The 22,690-nt window shown below is 38.1% G+C and overlaps 1 protein-coding gene across 1 annotated transcript; it reads right to left on the bottom strand.

Annotated features, from left to right (window-relative positions):
* Positions 1-1,857: 1,857 nt before the first annotated feature.
* SPATA48 (spermatogenesis associated 48) lies at positions 1,858-22,145 on the bottom strand. Its single transcript, XM_029958903.1, is given in 7 exon segments — positions 1,858-1,981; positions 5,240-5,347; positions 16,456-16,563; positions 20,213-20,258; positions 20,261-20,554; positions 20,557-20,609; positions 22,090-22,145. Coding segments are annotated over 7 exon segments (789 nt in total).
* Between the last annotated feature and the right edge of the window lie 545 nt (positions 22,146-22,690).

The raw sequence follows: 22,690 nt of genomic DNA on the forward strand, positions 1-22,690 counted from the left end.
TCTTGCTTTATGGTGAACTTGCCACCGGCTGCCGCAAGAGAGGAGCCCTGAAGAAAAGATACAAGGACTCCCTGAAACAACATCTCAGCCTTGGCCATATTGATCAACATAACTGGTCTACTCTGGCCTCCAATCGGGAGGTCTGGAGACACACCATCTATAACGCTGCTGATGCTTTTGAGAAAGCACGCAGGATCACTCTTGAGGAGAAAAGACAACGCGGAAAGAATCGTGCCTTGCAGAATATATCTCCTAAGGAATCTTTCTGCTGTGCCTTTTGCAACTGGACGTGTCTATCTTGTATTGGCCTTTTTAGTCACCAACGCTCTTGTAACAAGCATGGGTAGTGCCCTTCCCAAATCTTCGTTCGCGAAGCCTAGCCATGATGATGATGATGATGATGATGATGATACATGTAAGGTTTAAATTTAATGCATACAAAGACACTAACCAGATGACAGCATCTCTTTTAAAAAATCTGGGACTGGTGATTTTTGCATGATGAAAATATAGAAAGTTAGAAGTATAGAAGTTTCTGTATAGGTCAGACATTTCAAGAATTGGAATCTTTCTGCCGCACTTCAGGATAAACAATCTGCTACAGTCTTATTGGGAGAAATGGTATACCCTAGTGTCTTGCTTAGCTGCCATCTCACATTCCCTAGGGGTTTGTATATCCTCTGATATTTGCACAGCAATGTCAGGGATTTGGATGCTCAGTTCCTGTTATTGTTGCTGAGGATCTAATCCCTTTGTTAAGGGATGTTAGTTCTTTCTGCGGATTTTCTGTCTTTTGGCTCTGTGATTTATGTTCCCTACCTTTCAGTATTTCCAGCGAGTCTTCAGTCTGCTCTTGAAAAGGCGTTTCGCCGTTGGTGCACTTTATAATCCTTCACAGAAAGCTCTTCAGTGGCTATGGGAAAGCTATTTCTTACAAAGTTGTTACGCGTATATCTACCTCAAAAACCTGGAGAAGCTGTACTGGAGAAAAGCAAGCAGGAGAGGTAGCAGAGCAGAAATATAGATTACTTGGATAATACCAGAGACCTCAGGACAGAAACTTCTGAGGAAGCTGCAAGGCTGTCCGAATTAGAATAAACTATTTGGACTATTTTGGCTCCTGGAGCAAAGTAGAACTTCCTGACCTATAAATTTGCATCTGATCTTCTCTTTCTCAGGGATGCTCCTTCCTCATGTTATGTACACCAATATCAGAAAATAAAACAGTGCCAAGACAATTGCTTAGGCACTGGTCCTTCATCTTCCCTATTTAACTGTTTTCAGATTAAGCATAAAAGAATTTAACCATGGATGCAAGGCACACAGTCTTAATTAGCCTCCAAACCAGAGAACATAACCTGGTTCTTTTCATTCACTACAACACACAAAGCCAGTACAGGCAAAGGTTAAAATCTCACTCTGTGACATTTAATCATCTTTGCAAGGCACACTTAGGACAGCTGATGAGAAGGTTTGTTGATCTGTAATGACTTCATAGTTAATAATACATTCACATATGTGTGTCCACATGTGCGTGTGTGTACACAAAATGTTTATGTCAATGGATGGAACAGCTATGGTATTATTTTCAACCATATTCAAAAAGGCAATCCAGTACAGAGGACCAGCTTCAAGCCTTTGACTTACGACTCATGTTTTTAATGTGGTTTTATCTGTCTATGTTAGTAAGTCATAAATATGAGAATAATGCACTAAGAATAACCACAAACACTCACTTCTATGTTATTTCATTTTTGTTCCGTATTTACAATGTCCACACATCTTCACACATTTCCCTCCTTCCCACTGTCAGTCACTGAGGCTCTCAGTTACCCAGGTGAAAAGGACTGACACATTCTAAATTGTAAAGGTTTCTTGTTCTGCCTTGTTGAAAGAATTCTGAGGACCAACTGGAGCAAACATTTGAGAAAAAAGTCCTTGGTGCTTATACTGAGACAAGCCTCCACGTTTTGCTATATATCTGCAGTCAGAAAAAAACAGGGAAAAAAAACCTTCTAAAGCGTGTCCCCATATTACTAAACATTCTCTCTTTTCCCCTCTCACTGCTTTCTTCATAAACACTTATGTCCATTGGTCTCAGAGAATTAACAATTTGTAATATTCCATAGTGTTAGAATCAGCCATCTTATGAACAGTGGTGGTAAATCTTCCTAAAAGTTTTAAATTTTCCTTTCTGGATATATGGAAGAAGCTGTGAGAGCAGCTGTAACAGAGTGTGCTCTGCCTCTCACTTCTTTTCAGCACTTCTTGAAAACACACACACACACACACAGATACACACAGTTGTCTCACAACTAACCTGCACAGTATCTACGCAGGACTGCCATGAGCATGCTGAATGCTTTCAAGCACAGAAGCACATCATCCAGTGATGCCCGGAGATCATGATGCAGATTTGACTTTCAAGCCTTCTAAAGATACTTTTTTGGGCATCATTGCATGCCTGCTTTGAATGCCCAGTTCTCATAGTCAACACAGAACTGACCACAGAGTTTTATGTTCATTCACTCTCCCCCCCAAAAATTTCTTTTTTACCTAAAGATACCTTTTGAAATCTTCAATGCTACTTGCTGAAAGGGCACAACCTTTCTCTCAAAAATCAAATTAAATCTAGCACTATCTTACATTAACCAATGAGTGAAGCCAATGAGTTTCCATACAACTTGAGGTGCAATTGGATTTGTATTTCTGTGAACCACTGGTCAGTCCTTTTAAACACAAAACAAAAAAACATATAAAACATTCCTTCCTATGCAAAAGCTAAACAAACCTGCCAGAATTTAATTGCACAAAAGGATTTTGAAACCTAATTTTCTGACTTCACCTTGGGATTACCTGGATATAAAAATACAATAAAAATATATCAATAAAGCGTGACATATAAAAATGCTATTCATGTTCAAAGATGAAAAAATCATATTTCTACCGTTTCATATCCTATACAGTCTTGTTGACTTCCAAATGCTTCACACCGTTGTGCACGATTTTACCCCACATACTGTAGGAGCATCATGCAGTAGAAACACAGTGCAGAAGTGGTTGCATGCTGCCTGCTGTATCTGATATTGCTGATACTTTTGACAGGAACATTTATTAGACCATGTTAGCAACAGACAAGAGATTCCCTCTGATACTCGTAACTGTCTTCAGCAGACTGACCATATGTTGTAGACATGTCGAATAAAGCAGCTATAAAATATCCGCCACATGCAATCACTTGCTACTTTCTGAGAAGTTATTACAATCATGGCTTAAGAATGATCAAAGAAAGAAAAAAAGGGGCCACCATTTTAAAAACAGTTAGAATGAGACCATGCCCTACATGAAAAGCACATGGAGGTGAAGTGGGGTAGTCTGACTCCAAATTCCAGGAATAATCTCCCTTCTCTTCACCTCTCCACTACAGTCTAGCTTGACCTGGGATTACTGAAATCAGTAGGATTTTTTATAATTTATTTTACAAAGGGAAAGAATCAAATGTTAAGCTTCTCTCTTTTATGGGCATCACTAACTAAAGTTGAGGGGAGGTTCTCAGCATCCCTCATAGGTTTACATAGCAGTTTCATAGAGGACTAGAACCTTCCATCTTAACTCAGTGATTTTTAACACTAATTTACTCCACAAGTAGGACCAGAGAAAGTAAAATAGATCTGTTAAAATTTTGCAACCAGGGATACTGCCTACTCAGGGGAATGTACAATACAGCTCAGGAAGAGGGTGGTAAAAGCTGCTCTACAACCTCTGGATATGAAAGTCGCGAGATTCTGTCATGCTTGTGGAAAGTATTAATTAGCACAGAACAAGAACCCTGTTCTTGATATCTGTTAAAAATGAAGAAAATTCATCCACTATTAATTACACCCACAGTAACATCTGTGTAAAGTAAAAGAAAGTAACTGATGTGTTTTCCTTAGATCACAGTGGCACCTGTCTTTTTGCTTTTGAAATCTGGTACCTATCTGAAGTCTGTCAATAATCTTTGCTAAGATGCCTTTGCCTTTTTATTTGCCTGTGACATTTACAAGCAAATTAGTGTTGCATCAGGCTGGTATGAGTACAGCTTTATTAGCCTACAGAGACTCAGGACTTAGTCGCATCTTTTCATTCCCTGTCAACAACAACCCTTGACTACAGATGACTGCCTATTTTCCAAGTTTAATCACAAGAGAAAAAGAGCAGAGGTGACCTGGATGGGCATGGAGGGCAGCAAAATGGAAATCAGTGCATTCATCACAATGATGAAACACTTGACAAGGTGAATTTTTTAAAAACCATGAAGCTCCCTAAATCTCCTCAAGACTTTTCTGGATACTTTTCACTGGCAGTGCTGAAAAAGAGTGTGATGTGTTGTGAACAGAATCCTAAGGCCAATGAAACAGTTTATTAGAAGATAAATTTCTCAGGAAAATGTGGAAACTTGGGATAGTGTCGCCATATCCTAGATCATTACAGATAACAAGAAAACACAGTATAAGCACAAAATCATAAAGGAGAGAGGAAAAACAAATAGTTACTAAGTTGTTCCAAAGCCATTGGAAGAAAGGCTAGCTTGGTCCTCTGGCAGTGTCAGAAGCTCTTTGTATTAACAACAGGAAATGAATTTTTCAGTTGTTCTGATGTGTCTAGATCTTTTGAAACCAACATCTAAGTATTTATACTAGCTCATAGTTTTAAAAAGCCTTGTACAGAAGAGCAAGAGAGAATAAATATTACTAATTGACTTCATGAGGCAACCATAGTAGTCATGGGGAGCTGCAATGATTTTGTAGTCACAGGATCCTGGGCTGCATCAGTGTGGTGGCATGGCACGATTTTGCCTCTCACTGCCCTTTAAGTAAAACCACTGATTTTTAACAACTATTTTTGTATAGAAAATACCCATTTCATAAGTCTGCCAACACCAGTTTAGAAACTTCACAGTTTTCTTTTGGGACTTTGACATTCATTACCCTCTTCGAAAACACAGAGATTAGTTATATATAAAACCAAAAAAGTCACCTTCCTAACGCATACTTATGATCCAGAAAAATTCTAAAACTTCAAAAGGATTTCAGATTAGCATCACAATAATATGGTGGGATCCAATCCCAACTGTTCTGTATTTTTTAAACCGATAGAATTTCATACTTAACATTTAATTGTTCTTTAACTAAATAAATACAATTATGATTTTCCTGTAATCTTTTTGAACAAGCTGAGAAATATACCTCATACCTACCCATGCATTCGTGCAATTACTGATGGGGTTGTTGATGGAAGATTAGAATTTCCCGGGTGAGTTGCTGATCAATGAACCTTGCCAGTGTATCCAGGGATAGTTGGAGTGCTAAAGGAAACAGTTAAAGGGGGGTGGGGGTGGAGAAAGGGTAAATTAAATGACTAGAGGCTTGAAATATAACTTATGGGTCAGTTCTAAAATGGTTAGTGTTTATCAAAGATGGATGGGGTAAAACCTCTCCATAATATAATCCTTAGTCCTTAGAATGTATCAACTGGCATAGCTTCTTTAAGGTCAGGGAAACGACTTTATGATGATCTAGCTGAAAATCTCTGGTTAGACATGGTGAAAGTGATTTCTTTAGAGACTTTTTTTTTTCCAATTAGTTTAGGTTTAATATCTGTATGATATTCATGATCACAAGCAACATTCAATCATAAATAAGAAATGGAGTCACAGGGTTTGCAGAGACCACAAAAAGTAAGAAAATATACTTTAAAAATGTAATACAGATTTAGCTCATATTTAGTTTCCACCTTCAGTATGGAATTTAGATAGCAGGCTTTATGCCAACAGGTGTGATTTCTCATAAGCTAAACCACAAATGGTTTTCCAAATTATTCTACAGTTCTCTAAATTTCCCCTAGAATTTATTAAGATGTAATATTAACAACACTGCTAAGAGATATCTACTTAAATTCTAGTTCGAGTGCACCAGTGGACTGAGACAGTAAGTGCCACATCTTGGAAAACTAAAACCTTTTGTTAATTCTAATGCTAAGTTTTAGTGTGAAAATGAAAAGCAGAGTTCCTTAAAGAGATGGAATAAAAAAATTCTACTTATTTGAGGTAGCATAACAGAAAATTTTGATAACAACTACTGCAAGATGAAGTGAAGATGGACAAAATTAAAGAAAAAAATAGGTACTAATATGAATTCAGACAAATAATCCATGAATATTAGAAATAAAAAAATATAAATTCCCAATATGGTACTTTTTTTGCAGCTCAAAGTTATTCAGAGAGTATCATCAATATTGTTCTATATTGACAGCTAAAGATAGGACACTGTTGAAGTATACAGACACAGATTGCCCATACACATGGAGATAAAGGCTCATGACAGGTTGTTGCATCCACCGAATTGACTAAATATTTGGCATTATACACCTTGTCTCCGTTAGTCCCTTGTGGGTCTTCACACTGTATAAATGATAACAGCGCCTCCTTTAAAATAATTTCTGAGGTATTTTTTTAGTTCCCCTGTACTCTGGGTAAAAATAAACAGTTCCTTTGATTATAAAGTGCTATTAGTTTCATACAGTTGATCAGCTACTTCTCTGCAACTAAGTTCAGCATAGGATGCAAAAATGGGCATGTGAGTGATGCAGTTTATCAGACTTTGTGTATCTTTGACTTGAGTACTAGGAAACTTGGCTCTGAAATTCCTCCCCAGAATAGCAGAGGTAGTGACAAAATGCTGTATCTACTAACCAGGATTATAACAAAGGACTGTGGGTGAACTACGTTTGCCATGGGAGCATTGGGGTATATGTTGTAGTCTCTGTAACCATAGTTAGCAAAAGCACCATCTAGGTCTTTGTCTTATTTTGGAGTAGCCTTGCACTAACCCATACATTCATACACTGCTACGCTCCCTGGGCCATCCATGCTCCAGTATATGACCCTCCAGAGAAGATGGCTTTGTAGAATCAGTACAGAAGTTCTGCAGCACTTGGTGAGTTGTTGCCTATAGGGAATCACCAATTATTTGGCTGAGCACCTAACAAATCTACTGTCTGTCTTGACAGCAGCCACAGAGGCACAACAAGTAGGCTTCAAAATCTAGTGCAATAGTAGAACATATTTTCAGAATTGGTCAAAATTACTTGCATCCAAGTTTGCTTTTTCGTGTCAAAACAGACAATTGTTATAGGTTATGTGCAGATTAGGTGACTCTGTAAGAAATTTATTCTGCATATCAGGATCCCACCAAGGGACACAATGGATACTGGGTGGCTGTGAGTATAAGCACGTGCATCCATCCAAACCTGAAAACATACCTGATACCACCTTGAAGGAATCAGTCAGACTCTGAAAACAGTTTTTTTACACTGGTGATGGGATACATCCCAAGATACATCTCTCCCATGTCCTGGAATCCCACTGACTTCCTTGAAATTGTGTGGATGTCACATAGAAGAGAAGCAAATCACAACAAGAAGCCCCATATTAACTTGCAATATTTTATAAGCCTATTTGAAGTTAACAAACGTAATAACTGTACAACTGTGGAGATATTAGAATACACTGTGAGGCATCTGTTTGATAAAAACTTCTCACCTTTAAAACTTGCAAAAATAGAAGAGAAGACAAAAGCATCAGAAATGTCCAAACGACCCAAAAGTCAGTCTGAGAGATGATACAAGATGAAGATTTGTTGTAGACTGTCTGTTAGAAGCAGTTGACAGAAGTTGGTACATTGATAATACATGGGATGGATGTAGATCTAAAAGAGAAGAGAGGTGGGCATGGAGAAGACAAAAGTACCAGGAAAATAAGTATGCTTACACTAAAGTAAAGCAGCTGCTCTCCTGGGAACATGCAAAAAAGATGCAAAAATGTGCTGCGGTTATGTAGGTGACAAGGCAGAAGAAACTGAGGTTCAAAAAATACTCCCCTGGGTTTTTGTTTTTTTCGATCATGCTGTCTAGCTCTTGTGTGCTTTCTCTGATGAGCTGCTAAACCATATTGCTGCTGCTAAAGAAAACAACTAAGTGCCAAGCTACCACTGGGCAAGACATAAAACTCCTCTGTGGTTATGCTGTCGTCATCAAGCTTTCTTTCTCTAACCATGACATCTCTCTTGTTCATGCACTTCCTTGTTATCGTCCTAGCAGCTCTTAATCCTGACAGTGAGAAACATATAGTGTTGACAGTTGAATCTGTGTAAGCACTAAGATTTTCAATTGGACTGTAGTGATTCTGAGTGCCTCTGCTTTGGTGTGCCTCTGTTTTGTATGCCCATAGAGGCATAGAATCACAAAGAGCTGAAAAGACCTCTAAGGTCACCGAGACCAATTGTTAACCCAGCACTGCCAAGTCCAACACCAAACCATGTCCCTCAGTGCCACATCTACACGTTCTTCAAATATCTCCTGGGATGGTGACTCAGCCAGCCTGTTCCAGCGCTTGACAACCCTTCCCATGTAGAATTTTTTCCTAATATCCGATCTAAATCTCCTCTGGTGCAACTTGAGACCATTTTCTCTTGTCCTATTGTTTTTTACCTGGCAGAAGGGACCGAGCCCAACTGCCCCTCATCTGGTTTTCAGGCAGCCAGATAAGATCCTCCCTGAAGCTCATTTTCTCCAGGCTAAACAACCCCAACTCAGCTCCCTTTAGCTGTTCCTCAAAAGACTTGTGCTCCAGACCCTTCAGCAGTTCCATTGCCCTTCTCTGGACATACTCCAGCATCTCAGCACTGCTTCTTGGAGTGAGGGTCCAAATCTTGAACACAGGATTTGAGGTCCAGCCTAACCATCTTGGGATGTCTTTGAAGACTTTTATTTCCTGGTAATGTTCAGGAAAAGCAGTGTGAACTTAATTTAGTTGGCCCTCCATACTGATATTTAGAGCTATTTGAGATGCCTTAAGGTATCTGAGATAATCCCCTATAGCACAGGATTTGCAGGAGATACATATTTTTCTGAAGCTGCATCTGGTAGTGATGGCCTAGGGTGCCTCTAGGTTATTGGATGCCTAGGTTTGCCATGCAAATTCCAAGTCAGCTGTATTTCAGGGAGCAAAATCGATTCCCTCACCCTTGGATCTAGCACTTCAGCTTGAGCAATGGAGGTATCCAAGTCCTTTGTGCAAAAATTCTGTCAGGTGAAAGGAATACAGTAGATTCTTACCTTGCACTTCCAAGGAAAGAGTTCCTGACATCTTACACTTTCTTATAAACATTCCTGTATAAATATCATAGAACTAAATCACTATATTAAGTTATTAACTAGCTTTTCTTGTTACTGTAATTATAAAATAGGCCTCTCAGATCTCATTTTCAGTACATAAGACTTGTAACTGTCTTCCACCTTAAATTTCCTTTCAGGAAGACTGACATGCCACATGTTTGTGGCCCTTCTTGATCCTATTTATCTCCATGATCCTACTTGCTAAACAGAATAATCTGTGATAAAAATGCCTCAGACATGATCCTTTTTCAGGAAACTCAATGCATACACTCTCTTGTGTTGGGAAAGACTATACCTAAGAATATTTGTAAAGTCAAAGTGCTTCATGCAGAGAATGGGACTGACAGGATTTTTGAGCAGTACATTATGAGTTGCATTTCATATCCTTCTCCCTCAGCCATCAACACAGGATAGGGAATGGGTACTTATAAATGGATTTGGGGTTTCTAAAAGAATAAAACCATCAAAATGGCAACTCCCTAGAAAAATTTTGAATCTTGTTGACCTGATTTTGTTTCTACAATTTCAAACTGTTTTATTCTGCTTTCAACTTTTTCAGCCCCCCATTTTTAGTATGGGATAATAATTTTCAGAAACAGTAAAGCATTTCAAGCCAGCAATAAAATCTCATTTGAAAAATGTCAGAGTAGGATATGTCAGCACACCCCTGCGCCCTGCCTCAAGCTCACTAATGAGTCAAACTGGAATACAACTAAAAAGGCGTCCATGCTGGACAAGCTATCATTTTCTGAAGAAAAGATACATTGTGAGAAAGCTCTTAGGCAGCCCATCTAAATGACTGTGCAAGGTGCAAGGCACCACAGGGTCCTCTTCCCAGCTAATTGTGCCTGTGAGGTTTTTATGATAACTTGAAATTATAAGGGATGCATGCACACAGTCAATTGGAAAATGACTACACTGAAGAAATATGATCAAAGTCACTACAGATATACTGATGTGATAGTAGCATTTTGCTCAATGTGCTTGAGAAACCATGATTAAAGGGGAGTGCAAGAACTGCAGGACTTGAAACACGACTTTATCTTCCTAGAAACCGTATGTATTAAGTTCCCATTTCAATCAAATGCTTTTGGTCAGATCCCATCCTCTCTCTGACACAGACAATCTCTGTGGGCCTGAACAGGTCACTTCAGCCTCATCTGTTGATATCTTTCAAAAACCAGTATTGTAACCTATTTACCAGTGTTCTGGCAATGCATTAGTTGATGTTTCAAAGGTGCTGCCAAGTAATTAACACTTAGTGAGAATGCACATGCATTGTGTAAGCACTGCCCTCTACTGTGGATTATGAGAGCTGAGGAATTACGAGTACCAAGTTTTAAAAAGTTAATGACTGCCAGATTTTTTTATTTAATTGCGGAGACAAAGGCTTTTAATCTAGAACAAGAAAACATAATCACTGTCCTGCTTTTGTCAAATTTCAAGAAGCAGGTTCCAATAAGTACCACAGTGAAAGCCCCGAAGTTGTTGTGCTATAGTATAAAAGAGGAAAGCACAACTCAGACATAACACTTGATTGATATGAACCATCGCTGCACATGCTGGAATGCACTAAGTGTGCTACACTATTACTGCAATAAGTACAGCCAGCTCACTAAAGGTGTAAGTGAGCTCTAACCATACCAAGGAGAGGAATTATTTACGCCTAACATACCAGAGCCCTGCCCATGAATACTACAGAGGAAATCCCCATCACCAGCGTGGGAGGCTTTTTTTCCATTGACCCTTAAAACACCTGCAGAACTAAAATACCACATAGAGCATAACCTTGTTTCAGCAGCTGCTTGGAGAAGAGGTCAACAAAGAAAAAAAGCTGGTGGCTCAGAGTGGAGGGGAATTATACAAAATTATATGTATATATGTATATATATACAAAGATTTTAAAGTAAAAAATATTTTAAAGTAAAAAAGAACTGTAGATGATTCTGTTGGAAATACATATGAGGCAGCAAAAGCACTTTCTCTATGATTTGCAAAATTATTAAGTTCAAAATACACTTCTGAATAAGAAAGAGAATTTTTCAAAGTAGTTGTTAGTAACAGGAAAATTAATTGGGTCATTACTTATTTTCACTTTTTAATAACACGGAACCTCTCAAAAGTGCCCAAAGGATTTATCAGTCAGTCTTCCTGGAAGTCACTGTAGCTGTGATGCAAAGTTTCCTCCCCTGTATAACTTACCCAAGGGAGATGAAAATACAGTGTTTCTCCAGAATTTGGACTGTCCTGCTCTTCCTTGATACCCATTTGGGTTGGAGCAGCAGCTACACGCAGGAGATCAGACTGTGGTGTTTGTGGCCAGGTTTTCACAGGAGCTTAGCGATCAACGTGCACTCTTTCAGAATTCTGGTTTTCATGTGTGGTTGCTGAGCTATTTTTGAAAGCCTGTCTGCCTGCACGAAACATACTTGTTAGCACTCAGTTGCTTATCTACCTAGTATATGGTTAGTTATGTGACATACAAAACCAAATGCAGTATTCATCTTCCACAATTAAATAAATATTATAAGTAAATACTTAATAATCAAACCAGTAAGAAACAAAATAAAAATAACCAAGGAAAACAGACACAATCAATTCAGAGTTTAAAATCTTGTAAAAGAAATCACAAAGGTTGCAGTTTTGCAAAATATATGAACAGATACTCAATCCTGTCCCTGTTCAGGAAATCATGCTAAGCAGGTACCTTTAACTCACTGATTCCAATCAAATTTACACTTCATGAGTTTGAAAGACAAGAAAGCAAATATAAGGGAGGTTAAAGTTGGCAGACAAGTAGAGAAAGTAGGAAAAAACAAACAAGAAAAAGAAAACATGCACAAAATATCGGTAAATTTCAAAATACGGCAAAAGACATTTGAGCCACTGGACAATTGTTGTTTAGTAAATGTAAAAAAAGCAACATATGATGAAAATACAAAAAAGCGTCAATGCATTCAGTTTGCAAGCTCGTTATTTAGCAGCATAAAAAGATGAGATTCAAGCCTGCAACACCCGTGTTCTGAAAATGTAGTCCACTCAATGAAAACTCTGTAAAATGAGATCATACTCTTAAAAGTCCAGAAGTGTAATCTCAAAAGTGTAAAAGTGATTACACTCTTTACAATGAGATTGTAAGTTTTAGAAAAGATTTTTGGAGATCTGTTGGTGAAAAAGGACTGCATCAGAAAGAGATTTTCAGAGTGCTCTTTCACAACAACTTCCTAATTTTTTGACTGCCTCTTTACAAAAACCCTGATTTCTTGGCAAAGAAATGACAGAAGATTCCAGCTTTTAGGCATACATTGCAACATAACCAAGGATGAAAGAGAGGAACATGTTAATTTTAAAACAAATTCAAGAGTGCATATACAAAACATGGATATTAAGAAAGATGCTACATTCCAGGGCTGGAACAGACTTCAAGCGATTATGTCACTAATGCCTTTCCCCTAAGACAGGTTTTAATGTAAGCCTGGAAGAGAATGAGAAGAACTGAATTATGATCCAGGATTTTCGGTCAAGTGCAAAGATGAAGCATCTGACCTGAAAAGCCACAGCTCACTTAGGGAAATTCCCACTGATCATCCTAGACTGCTACCACTTCACAAACATAATTGTAATTAATAAGTTCAGATTCATAAATTAAGCACTTCTAGATGAATCACAACACCTATGGCATGGCTTTTTATGCATGCTGAAGGCTATCACAGCTATTCCATGTCTGAACCACTGAGAAAAACTGAATAAAACATGACTAAGATTCCCATGTCTTCACTTACATCTCAGCCTAACTTTTAAGAACTATGGCCATCATTCTGTGCTAATTAATATTATTTAAAACCAAGTTTCAGCAAAGTACAATTTCAAAAGCTTCAAGATTGGAGTTCAGTTAAAAAACAGCAGAGACTTTGGCTCAAGTTATTTGAATTCTCATTCCTAACTGTGCTACAGATCCCGAATGGGATTTTGTAAACCAATTTATCACACTGCACCTGGATTTCCATCTGTAAAACTTCCAAATTGCATGGTAAAGGACTTCAGAATATTATCTAGAGTGCTGGATATATGCACAGCAGCTCTTCACAACATTACTGTGAAGATCTTATATTAGGTGCTTTTAGGCTGATCTACAGTATAAGTCAAGACTTCTATCTTTTTTCTAATTCCTTAAGAAAAAAGAAGAAAAACAGAAGATGGTTTCCTGTTCTGCCAAAAGGAAGAGAGGGTGGGTGCAAGGCTAACATACAAAACATGCCCAGGTTCACCACTCTTCCTGTTTGTCTCTGCAGTTACATGACAGATGACTCTTAGCTACTTGCAGTTTTGCTAATAATTTGAATGTTGGCAACCACTTTCTTGCATGGTCTGGGGAAGAACAGTGTCTCACTCCGGAGTAATGCCTGAGCACCAATACTGCTGCCCGAGGGCTACAGGCAGGAAGGGCAGCTGTTGGTCCATGAGAGTGAAAGTGACTTATCTACAAAGAGGTTTTTATACTTTACATTTACAAACCATATTTAGGCTTCTAAATTCAAAACATAAACCTAACTTTTCAAGAATTTTGGTGGGAGTTTAGCAGCCTTATATTTTTTCACCTCCTTCCAGAACTACTGACAAACACAAAAAGTGGGAAAAACAAATTATAGGCAACAGTTTCATGCCTTCTGATTTTCTTCTTTCTTTTGCTCAGAATCATAGCAACCTTGATGTCTGAAAGTCATAGACAGGGAACAAATATGAAACACTTGATAGAATTTTCCAGGTGGAATTGAGTTTTTTCACAGCTTTGACATGTTAGAATCTTTTAACTCTCAGAGATCTTGCTGGTTGCCAGAAATCAATGAAACCTATAGCCTCATTCACTAAAAACCAGAAAAATGAGATGTAGCATACGAGAGAAGGTAATACAGAACCAGTTGCTTGAATCCACCACAGTACCATATGCTGCAAATAGTTCCAGACAGGATGTCTGCCGGCAGCAGAGTGTACACATCAGCTTCTTTTCTTCAAAGCTCCACAGCAACAGCAATACAACGTAGCAGAACTAAGGGTTAGCAGCTCTGTAATTTCACTACAACTCAGACCTCTGCTCAGCACTATGTTGTATTCTCTATGTGCTCTACTTTTAAAGCACATTCATTTCTGCGTAATCATTTTATACTATTTTATGTTTTAATTCAAGCAGAAAAATTAGATGCAGGTTATGAGAAACCAGATGACTTGTGCAGAAGGTGAAATAAAACTACTGGAACCGGGCATTATGTCATAAAAGCTTGGCATTAATAGGCTTGGCTGCAGTAACATGGGGTCAAATTTGACCACCTTACAATGCTGAGCGCCTTACTTTGCCTGTGAACCTACTGCTGTAATAAGGCTGTCTGAAGAATGATGGACTGTTTCCCACGTGTGTGACAGCATTTGATGGATACACATTCACCTTGAATGCCATGTAAGAAACATAAATGAACAGACCTAAGGCAAAGTTCCTAAATTCCAGTTACTTACAAGGCAGCTCACAACAAGAAATATTTAGCACATACTCTGACATAAGCAAATAAGAGCCAGCATTGCATCTTCACAACAGAGAGGGCAATATTTTTACAGTTTTTGTCCCTCTGCTTTCCAAGTGAAATATCCCTTCTGTAGTTTCTTCACAACAGTGAATTGTGTAAGACCACTCCAAGGACACACAGGAGAGACTGATGCAAAGAAAAATTCTGATTAGGTAAACAGAAAGTCTCTTTCCTCTTTTGTTTTATTGTTTTTAATTCTTACCATTAAGCTGTTACCTTTTTCATTTTGCTTACTCAAAAGTTTTTAAATTAATGCTTAATATCAGCTCAAGCTACTAAAGATAGGTTTAGGAAAGGCTTAAAGTGAAAACCTTCAAATTTTGAAGTTCATCATCTAACTAAAAGTATGGTGTTCCTAATAGCATTCAGGGAGCTTTTGCACACTCAAAGGCCATCTAGTGACTAAAGTTAAAAGTCATACACTTTTAACATGGCAATATTCAAGTCATACTACCCATCAAACAATGGCACAGGTATTTCTACGCAACAGACTTCTCCATTAATACTAAAGAACAGAAAGCATCCAAAGTATGAAAGTATGGCATAGTTTGAAAATAAACATAATTTTTTTGGAAGTAAGGACTCTATTCAGAATGGTATCAGCAGAAATTCCTGGTGCATACTACACTCAGAACCTTCTCTTCCATGTCCTACTCAGTTGAACCTTGAATGTAACACAAATCTACTTCCTGCTGCTGGGCATTCACAGGAATGTCTGTGTTAGGTAGTCTCAGCATCACCAGGAATCACGAGTCAGGTGTTTTGGGGTATGATCCAGCAGATGTGCACAAGCTAGCTTCACATGGAACCTTTCTCAATTCAGAAAAATGGAAAGGTGCCTGCTGAGTTCCTAAAATTTGGTTGTGCAATTAGTCTAGCAAGATTAACAGCAGGAGAGATACTCTGATTTCCATCCCAGCCTAGGTCAGAGCCTACTGATCATGAAGAGTTCATTATACCATGACAGTATATTGCACTGGTGTTACCACAGGCAGCTTTTACTTCCCAGGATGGGCACACCAGGGGTAGCTTTTGGTCTGATGATCAATTAATGTCAACTCCTTATGACAATTCTGTATAAGATGGATGGCAGGGTCACTTGGACCACAGAGCAATTCCTGGATGACAACCCCCCCCCCCAAATCAACATTTCTGTTGAAAAGCATGAGGGTGGTCTTTCCTGAAGCTATAACATTAATGTGATACAATAAATAATCAAGCCTTAATGTTCTATGACAAATTCATACTTAATCAAAACAGGCTGCATTTCAGCTTACTGTGAGACAAGTAGATGGATAAAATCTGTTATGCCGTCATCTCAGTAGACATCTCTCTGGTCATTTTGTATTAGTTTCCTTGAGTATTTTTATATATCTATTCTGGATGGTCCTTTAGATTTTTACAGACCTAAACTGACCACTTGAGGGAGTTACCACTGTAGGCCATTTACTATTGACCCAATTATTAAAAAGGACTCTCAAAGTTCAGCCCCGAATCTGAAACCCCGTGGTGCTTCTTGTGTTAACAGACTTCATTCAAGTTATTAAAAAGAATTTTTCCATTCCTTTCATCAAGATCAGATTTTTAACTGTTTTTTCCCCCTTCTCCAAGTAGCAAGAACTCAAGAGGCAGTATCAAAATCATGCTAATAAACAAAACATGCTGTGCAGTGCTTGTACAGCAAGACTTTGAAGTTTGCACGTGGTTAAGTGGGATTAAGTCTACACTGGCATTGTCAATGTCTTCAAAATATACTGCACCAGCACAACCACTGTTCGGATAGAAATGAAACCAAAAATATGTACATTATTCATAAGACAGATGGTGGAGGCAGCTGAACAATATACTGCATGCTCCAAAATTCTAATTATTTATTAAAATGGTCCACAAGAAAAAAAAACCCACAGAGGTGAACTGCCCAGTGTGCTTGGCATGTCCCAAGATGAAAACAATCATCTGCTGAACTTGCAGGACACAACAAATGACAGCTCTACTACATATGTGAAGGCAAAAAAATGGAAATAAGATAGAAATGTGTCATCTATCTCCTTTTGGCTATGCTCATAATCAGATTGGGATATTCTTAAAAAGAGGAGATAATAGATTCTGATTTCTAGTTTACTGGTAAAAGGCTGGAGACACCCACAATCCAAGGAAACATCTACAACTCATTTCAGAAAATGAGAGAGGGACTGCTTGGGCTAATAAAATATGTAGAAGGTAGAAACAATCCAGGGACGTTGTACATATACAAAGGGATATGACAGGTTCAAGAGCTTCAGCTTACACTGTTAAAGACAAAATAGATCAATCACTTTTTTCTCACCAGACAGAACATTCTGATAGAATATTTATGCGGTCCTAAAAGATAGGTCAAGGTTTTGCTCTTGGAATGATGCAGTGCTCATGTGAATTTGGTAAAATACTGTGGTAAATAATTAGGTTGGCATGTATGCTAAATGAACCAGTTCATCAGGGAGAATCTTACCTTTCAATCTCCTCAGATACTGGAACTTCAGTAAATTTCGTAAGCATGTTTTCTTTAAAAATGAACTACTTCTCTTACTGTAATACTTCTCTCATTCAGTTCTTCATAACACAGGGCAACTTAACATCAGGTCTGAATTTCTCTCTTGGTCTCTCCCTGCAAGCGACTCTCACCGTCCATGTCTATATTTCTTTGAAAGAGTAAAATTCAAGAAACCATGAAAGGATTTTCTATCTACCTATAGCATTTTTCTTCCACCCTGCAGAGGTACCTGTCTCTCCCACTGTATGCCTGACTGTGCCCAGTAACACACATGTCCACTGGATTTGCCTGAGCAACTCAGCTGCCTCATGGCCTGGAAAAATAGATGTTAGCTTCCAGCAGGGGTAAGAAGTCATCTCTGCTCCTTATCAGACTTGTCAAACAACCTGGTTCATTCTGCAATCCCCATTGCAAATTGGATATGGGGGCTTTGTCACCAGGTTCCCAGCTACAAATATACCTGCATAGTTAAATTCTGTGGTCCTCTCAAACACTGTAAAGAAAACTTTAGACCACAGAGAAAAGATTAGAAAATTCAGTTGTCATATGAGTGAGAGAAGGGGACTCTACAGGCAAACACTGTCAAGACCTTGTCTTCTAGCATTGAGCACATTCCCTATACTCAGAATACATGAAGGATAGTTCTTCAGCTGTCTCTTTCTCTGGCAGGTTATGATTCTCCAGTCTTAGAACGACCTTCATTGTCAGTTTCTTGCATTTGCTTTGCTGTTACAGAGTTTCCCTGAGTTTGCTTTTCTCAGCAGGTGCAAGTGCCTGCTAGGGAAGTTCAAAGTTGTTGACTGCCAAAGCCATAGCACTACATCTTCTCACAACAGAGAAGCTCCTGTCTGCTGCAGATGTTTTATAAACCGCAGCTCATCCGTATCAAAGACTGCTTCTGTCTCCTTTTTTTACATTCATCCTAGACACAGTGGAGAAAGTGACTGTAGAATTTGCTTGCAAAATGCCTGACTGATCTCTCTTTCAGCACAACTTCCCCAAACAACTTAGCTGTGGAATGGCTTGGGACTTACATCTAGAAAGATTAGCAACTTACATCACATGAAGTGCCTGCAGGTTGGTAGTTGGGCCCTGAATTATGTAGCTAAAATCTGGAATTCATTTATGCAGTCTCATTAAAAATAGTAGCTAAAAACTAATCTACTTTTTATATCTATATTTACTCATTTGTAGTTAATATCTCAGCATCACAGGAAAACCAGTAAATGCATACTATGTTTGGAAGAACACTTACACAACTGTCCTTAAGAAATTTATACTGGACTATGCCTGTTTCAAGGTTTGTCCAAGGGTTAAATTTGACTTTTTCTGACAGTTTGAGTGGAGTCAGCATTTCACTCTAATAGTGAACTTTATAAAAAAAAAAAAAGTCACCAGAAAGCCAACAGACAGTTTCTATCTGTTTTCTGGAACTACTCTCCATTTCAGACCACTTTCTTGGCTGTAACCTGGATTACTGACTTGATGACATCCAGTTTCAGATTTTGTCTGTGTTCATTTCAGATGTGTCCCTATCTGACAGAGTATATCTCTGTCTCGGTCTGCTTTTATCTGCATTGGAATACTTAATGGTCAGATAGAACTGCATATCTCAAATATTCTTTCCCCTTCACTTTTGCAGAAAAAAACAACTGAACAGTTCTGACTGATGTCTGAGGTCTAATTTCATATGTTAATGAAGAATACAGTAACTGAGAAATAAGAGTGAAAATTACATGGGATGGGCAAGAAAAAAAAAAGACAAATCATGTAGCCTATTTTTTATTCTTTGTGGTTTCTTAGGTTCTTTAGGGTTCTGTTATATGACTGCAGAAAACATAATGAAATTTAAAATGCAAAGTTTGAAGACAGAAACAAGGAACCAAAACCACTGTCTGAATTTACGACACTTAGAGATTTTTTTGGTGACAGTAATACATATAAAGCATCTCTAACTGTGCAGTAAGTAACTGCACTACTGCATAATAAAATGGAACAAGGAGCTTATTTACATTTCTTTACCATGTTCTAAGAAATGTTTCCTCTCATCTATGAGCACATAGTATGAAACACCATAAAATTTTGTTCTAGCTGTAATGAGCATCTCTCTATGAAAATCACTGAAATTGACTTCAATTATATTGCTTATTGCTGATTATGTCTATCTTTAGAAGCCCTGGGCAGATATTTCTGCTTTCCACAATTTTTATAAGACAATTCTGAAACCATCAACCCAATTTTGCTTCATGTTATAAGTGGTAAATTTCCATTTTGATGCTGTAATCAATATGAAATGATCAGACTCAACCAGACTCAATGTGTAAGACATTGATATAAAATAAGAGAGTAATATGTACTTTGACTAACATGTGATGGCAGTCCTGAAGAACTTCTGTTCTCTGATCAGCTAGGCACTGGAATAGGTCTTTAAATGTGCTGCACTGCAAGTTGTCAGGAATACAAAGAGGCACAGAAATATCCAGGGGATTTCCCAACTCTGGATTGACTTATTATTTTGGTTTGTAGAAAAGTAGGTGCTCATTAGAACTATGGTATGTAGCTTCACAATTTACATAAATAGATTTTTAAAAAACATTAATTACCTTCAAAGATTTTTTTCTTTTTTAGCATTTGAATTCCCATTGGAATTTGCTGACTAGTACTTCTTTGCTACAGCAGGGACAATGAAACATATAAACACTACTGCAGTTTTTATATCCAGTTCAAATATCGAGGGCAAATATGTTTTATAAACTTGTTCCTTTAGGACCCTGGAGAATGGAGTTCAGAAACTCATTTTATTTATTTGTCAAGCATCACCAATTTCTTTGGTGTTTAAGAAATAAAAATAGTAATTTGCTTTACCTCTGAATCATGTCCTGACTCCCACTATCTGTTCTGGCTGGTTTCCTCCTGGAGGCCTCCTGTGGGGACCACTGGTGAGGTTTCATATCACTGTAGTCTACCAGGGATTCAATAGCTCTTCCAACACTGGGCTGCTGTTCAGCATCTGCTATTGGACTCACAGAACCTGAGCAGGGACCTATTAAGGGTATAACATCCTGGTGTGGGAATAAAGGGTAATTCACCCCTACAGGAGAGGTGAGTAGATAAAATTTAGGGAAAGAATTACTGTTTTTCTCTTCAAAGCTGGAAAAGCCATGACTGCTCTCAAGACCCCTCGCAACAGGCATGTACATCTTCCTTAACACCCTTGGATGCTGTTAGTGATCATCTTGTGAACTGGTTCAACGGGTAAGGCAGACTTTTCAAAGGCACTTGTTGGCCTTTCAGGTCCATCAGAAAATAGTCATTCTCTTCTATCATCCTTCTGTGGCAGTAAACTTAAAAGATGCAACTTGCCCCTGTTTCTTCAAGTTTCTGAAGTTCCAGCTAACAAATTGCTGTAAAACTAGAGGTCATTCTCCAGAATATCAGTGCATAGAAAAGCATGGCAGTCATTTAAGTACTGAATTCTTTCCTGAAAAGAGATTTATCAAGTATGGTACAAAAAGAACAGAGCCATTGAATGCACAGAATTTTTCTGTTTCTCGGTAATGATGGAAAACACCTCACAATGAAATGTCTCCTGGGGTGAAACATGGTTCATGAGTACCACTGTAACCCAGTCCTTCAAGGGACACACATAGCAACTTGCAATGGCACTAAAAATTACTGATTCATTTAGCAGAGACAAAATGAAGAAGTTTTCAATTTCACTGGCAATTACATGGTGTTTTCATTGAAGAATTTTAAAATAAACTATTCTGTTGCTATAGAAATCACAAACGAATTAAATTGAAGCACAGATTTAACACAAAAAATGTATCAAATACAAGCACAGACAAATGCAAATCCATAAAACTTACAATTATTACTTGGAATAAGTAAAACACATTAACATCAGAGTTTTCCATGCAGCTCACTTACCTCCAGAGCTTTGCCAGTTGTTCTATCAGTAGACTAGTCCATTAATGTCTCAGCTCAGAATAAGCAGCACTCATTTCCTGATTCCAAGGTTGACAGTACGCATCTAGAACTCTAAACAAAAGCAGTCTGATTTATAAAGGTCCTCTCCGAATGAATTCAGTGCCAACTGCAAAGGTCTGGCTCTTCAGAAAAATCAAACTATGTTTATTTGGACAGCTTAATTCAGACTATGGGGTCCTTTATTTTATGGCCTTGTCAGGAGAAATTGGGGCAGAGAGTCTGATAATTCCTTCATTTATGTTAGTCTCACACAGATGTAATTTCTCTGAAATCCTAACTTGCTGCTGATTAATACAAAATTAGAAATAAGCCTAAAATTTATTACAGTACAGGTTTATAGTAATAAAAAGATGTGTTCTGTAATGCAGAATCATGGTGGGTCTTTTTTTTTGAGTAGTTTGTTGATGGAGCAGAATAAAGAAATAAATAAACACACCTTCCTTCTTTATCAAGGTTGGTTTCATATATAGATCACAAGAACTAAACTGTGTAAAAAGTGACAGCTGAGGATATTTTATTTGCCGTATGGGCAGTGTAAGGCTAAGCCAACACTCTGAAGACACAGAACTCCATCTGATACATCCTGCTTTCTATCACAGTTGTACATTCATCTGAGTGAAATGAAACTTTCAAAATTTGACTTCTGTCAGTAACAAGCCTTTAAAATGCCATACTGGTTTCTATATTTACTGATACTCTGTAATCTCCATACCAAATATAATCAATTTTACACTAGAAATTACATTCAGTGTTGCAGATTGACTTTTTCCTCCATACCTTCTTACCTCCTCCTGGAAAGCTTTAGAAAGAGATGACAGGAGAGGTAAAGACATGGGAACCAGGTAAAGCATAGGATGGAAGACATTGCAAGGATGACTCATTTTTTGTTGCATTCATTTTGTAGAGTGAAACGCAATTTAAACTTTACGTTAGATTTTGTTTACAGGGATTCTGTCCAGTTTATCCTGGGAAGTAAATTTGCCAAGGAAGGCTGAATTACTTCTGCTGTCAACATTCTGAAGTGATCTGTGCTTTTAAAGAAGCACATGGATGAACTGATCACGTGTCCGAGCTAGTCCTCTTTGCTAGATGTCTGCCTTTTACTTTGTTTTAGGATTTCTGTGGAGCAGTCTTTTTTCTTCTTTGACAAGAAACAGCTAGTTTCCCTCTCTGGCACAGTAACAACATACCAAATCTTTCAATAAAGTGACGTTTTCCTGTCAGACTTTATTTACTTCCCAGAAAATTCCTTGCGTCTCCCCCCCTCCTTCAAAAAACTACGCATTAAATACTCGTATGCCACAGGAACATGCAAGTGTCTTGGGATTCCAGACACTTCAATTGCTCTCTTGCAGAAGCGCAATGTAGATGGAGCAGC

Source organism: Manacus vitellinus, unplaced genomic scaffold, assembly GCF_001715985.3.
Source record: "Manacus vitellinus isolate BGI_N305 unplaced genomic scaffold, ASM171598v3 scaffold_17_pilon, whole genome shotgun sequence".
NCBI lineage: Eukaryota > Metazoa > Chordata > Aves > Passeriformes > Pipridae > Manacus > Manacus vitellinus.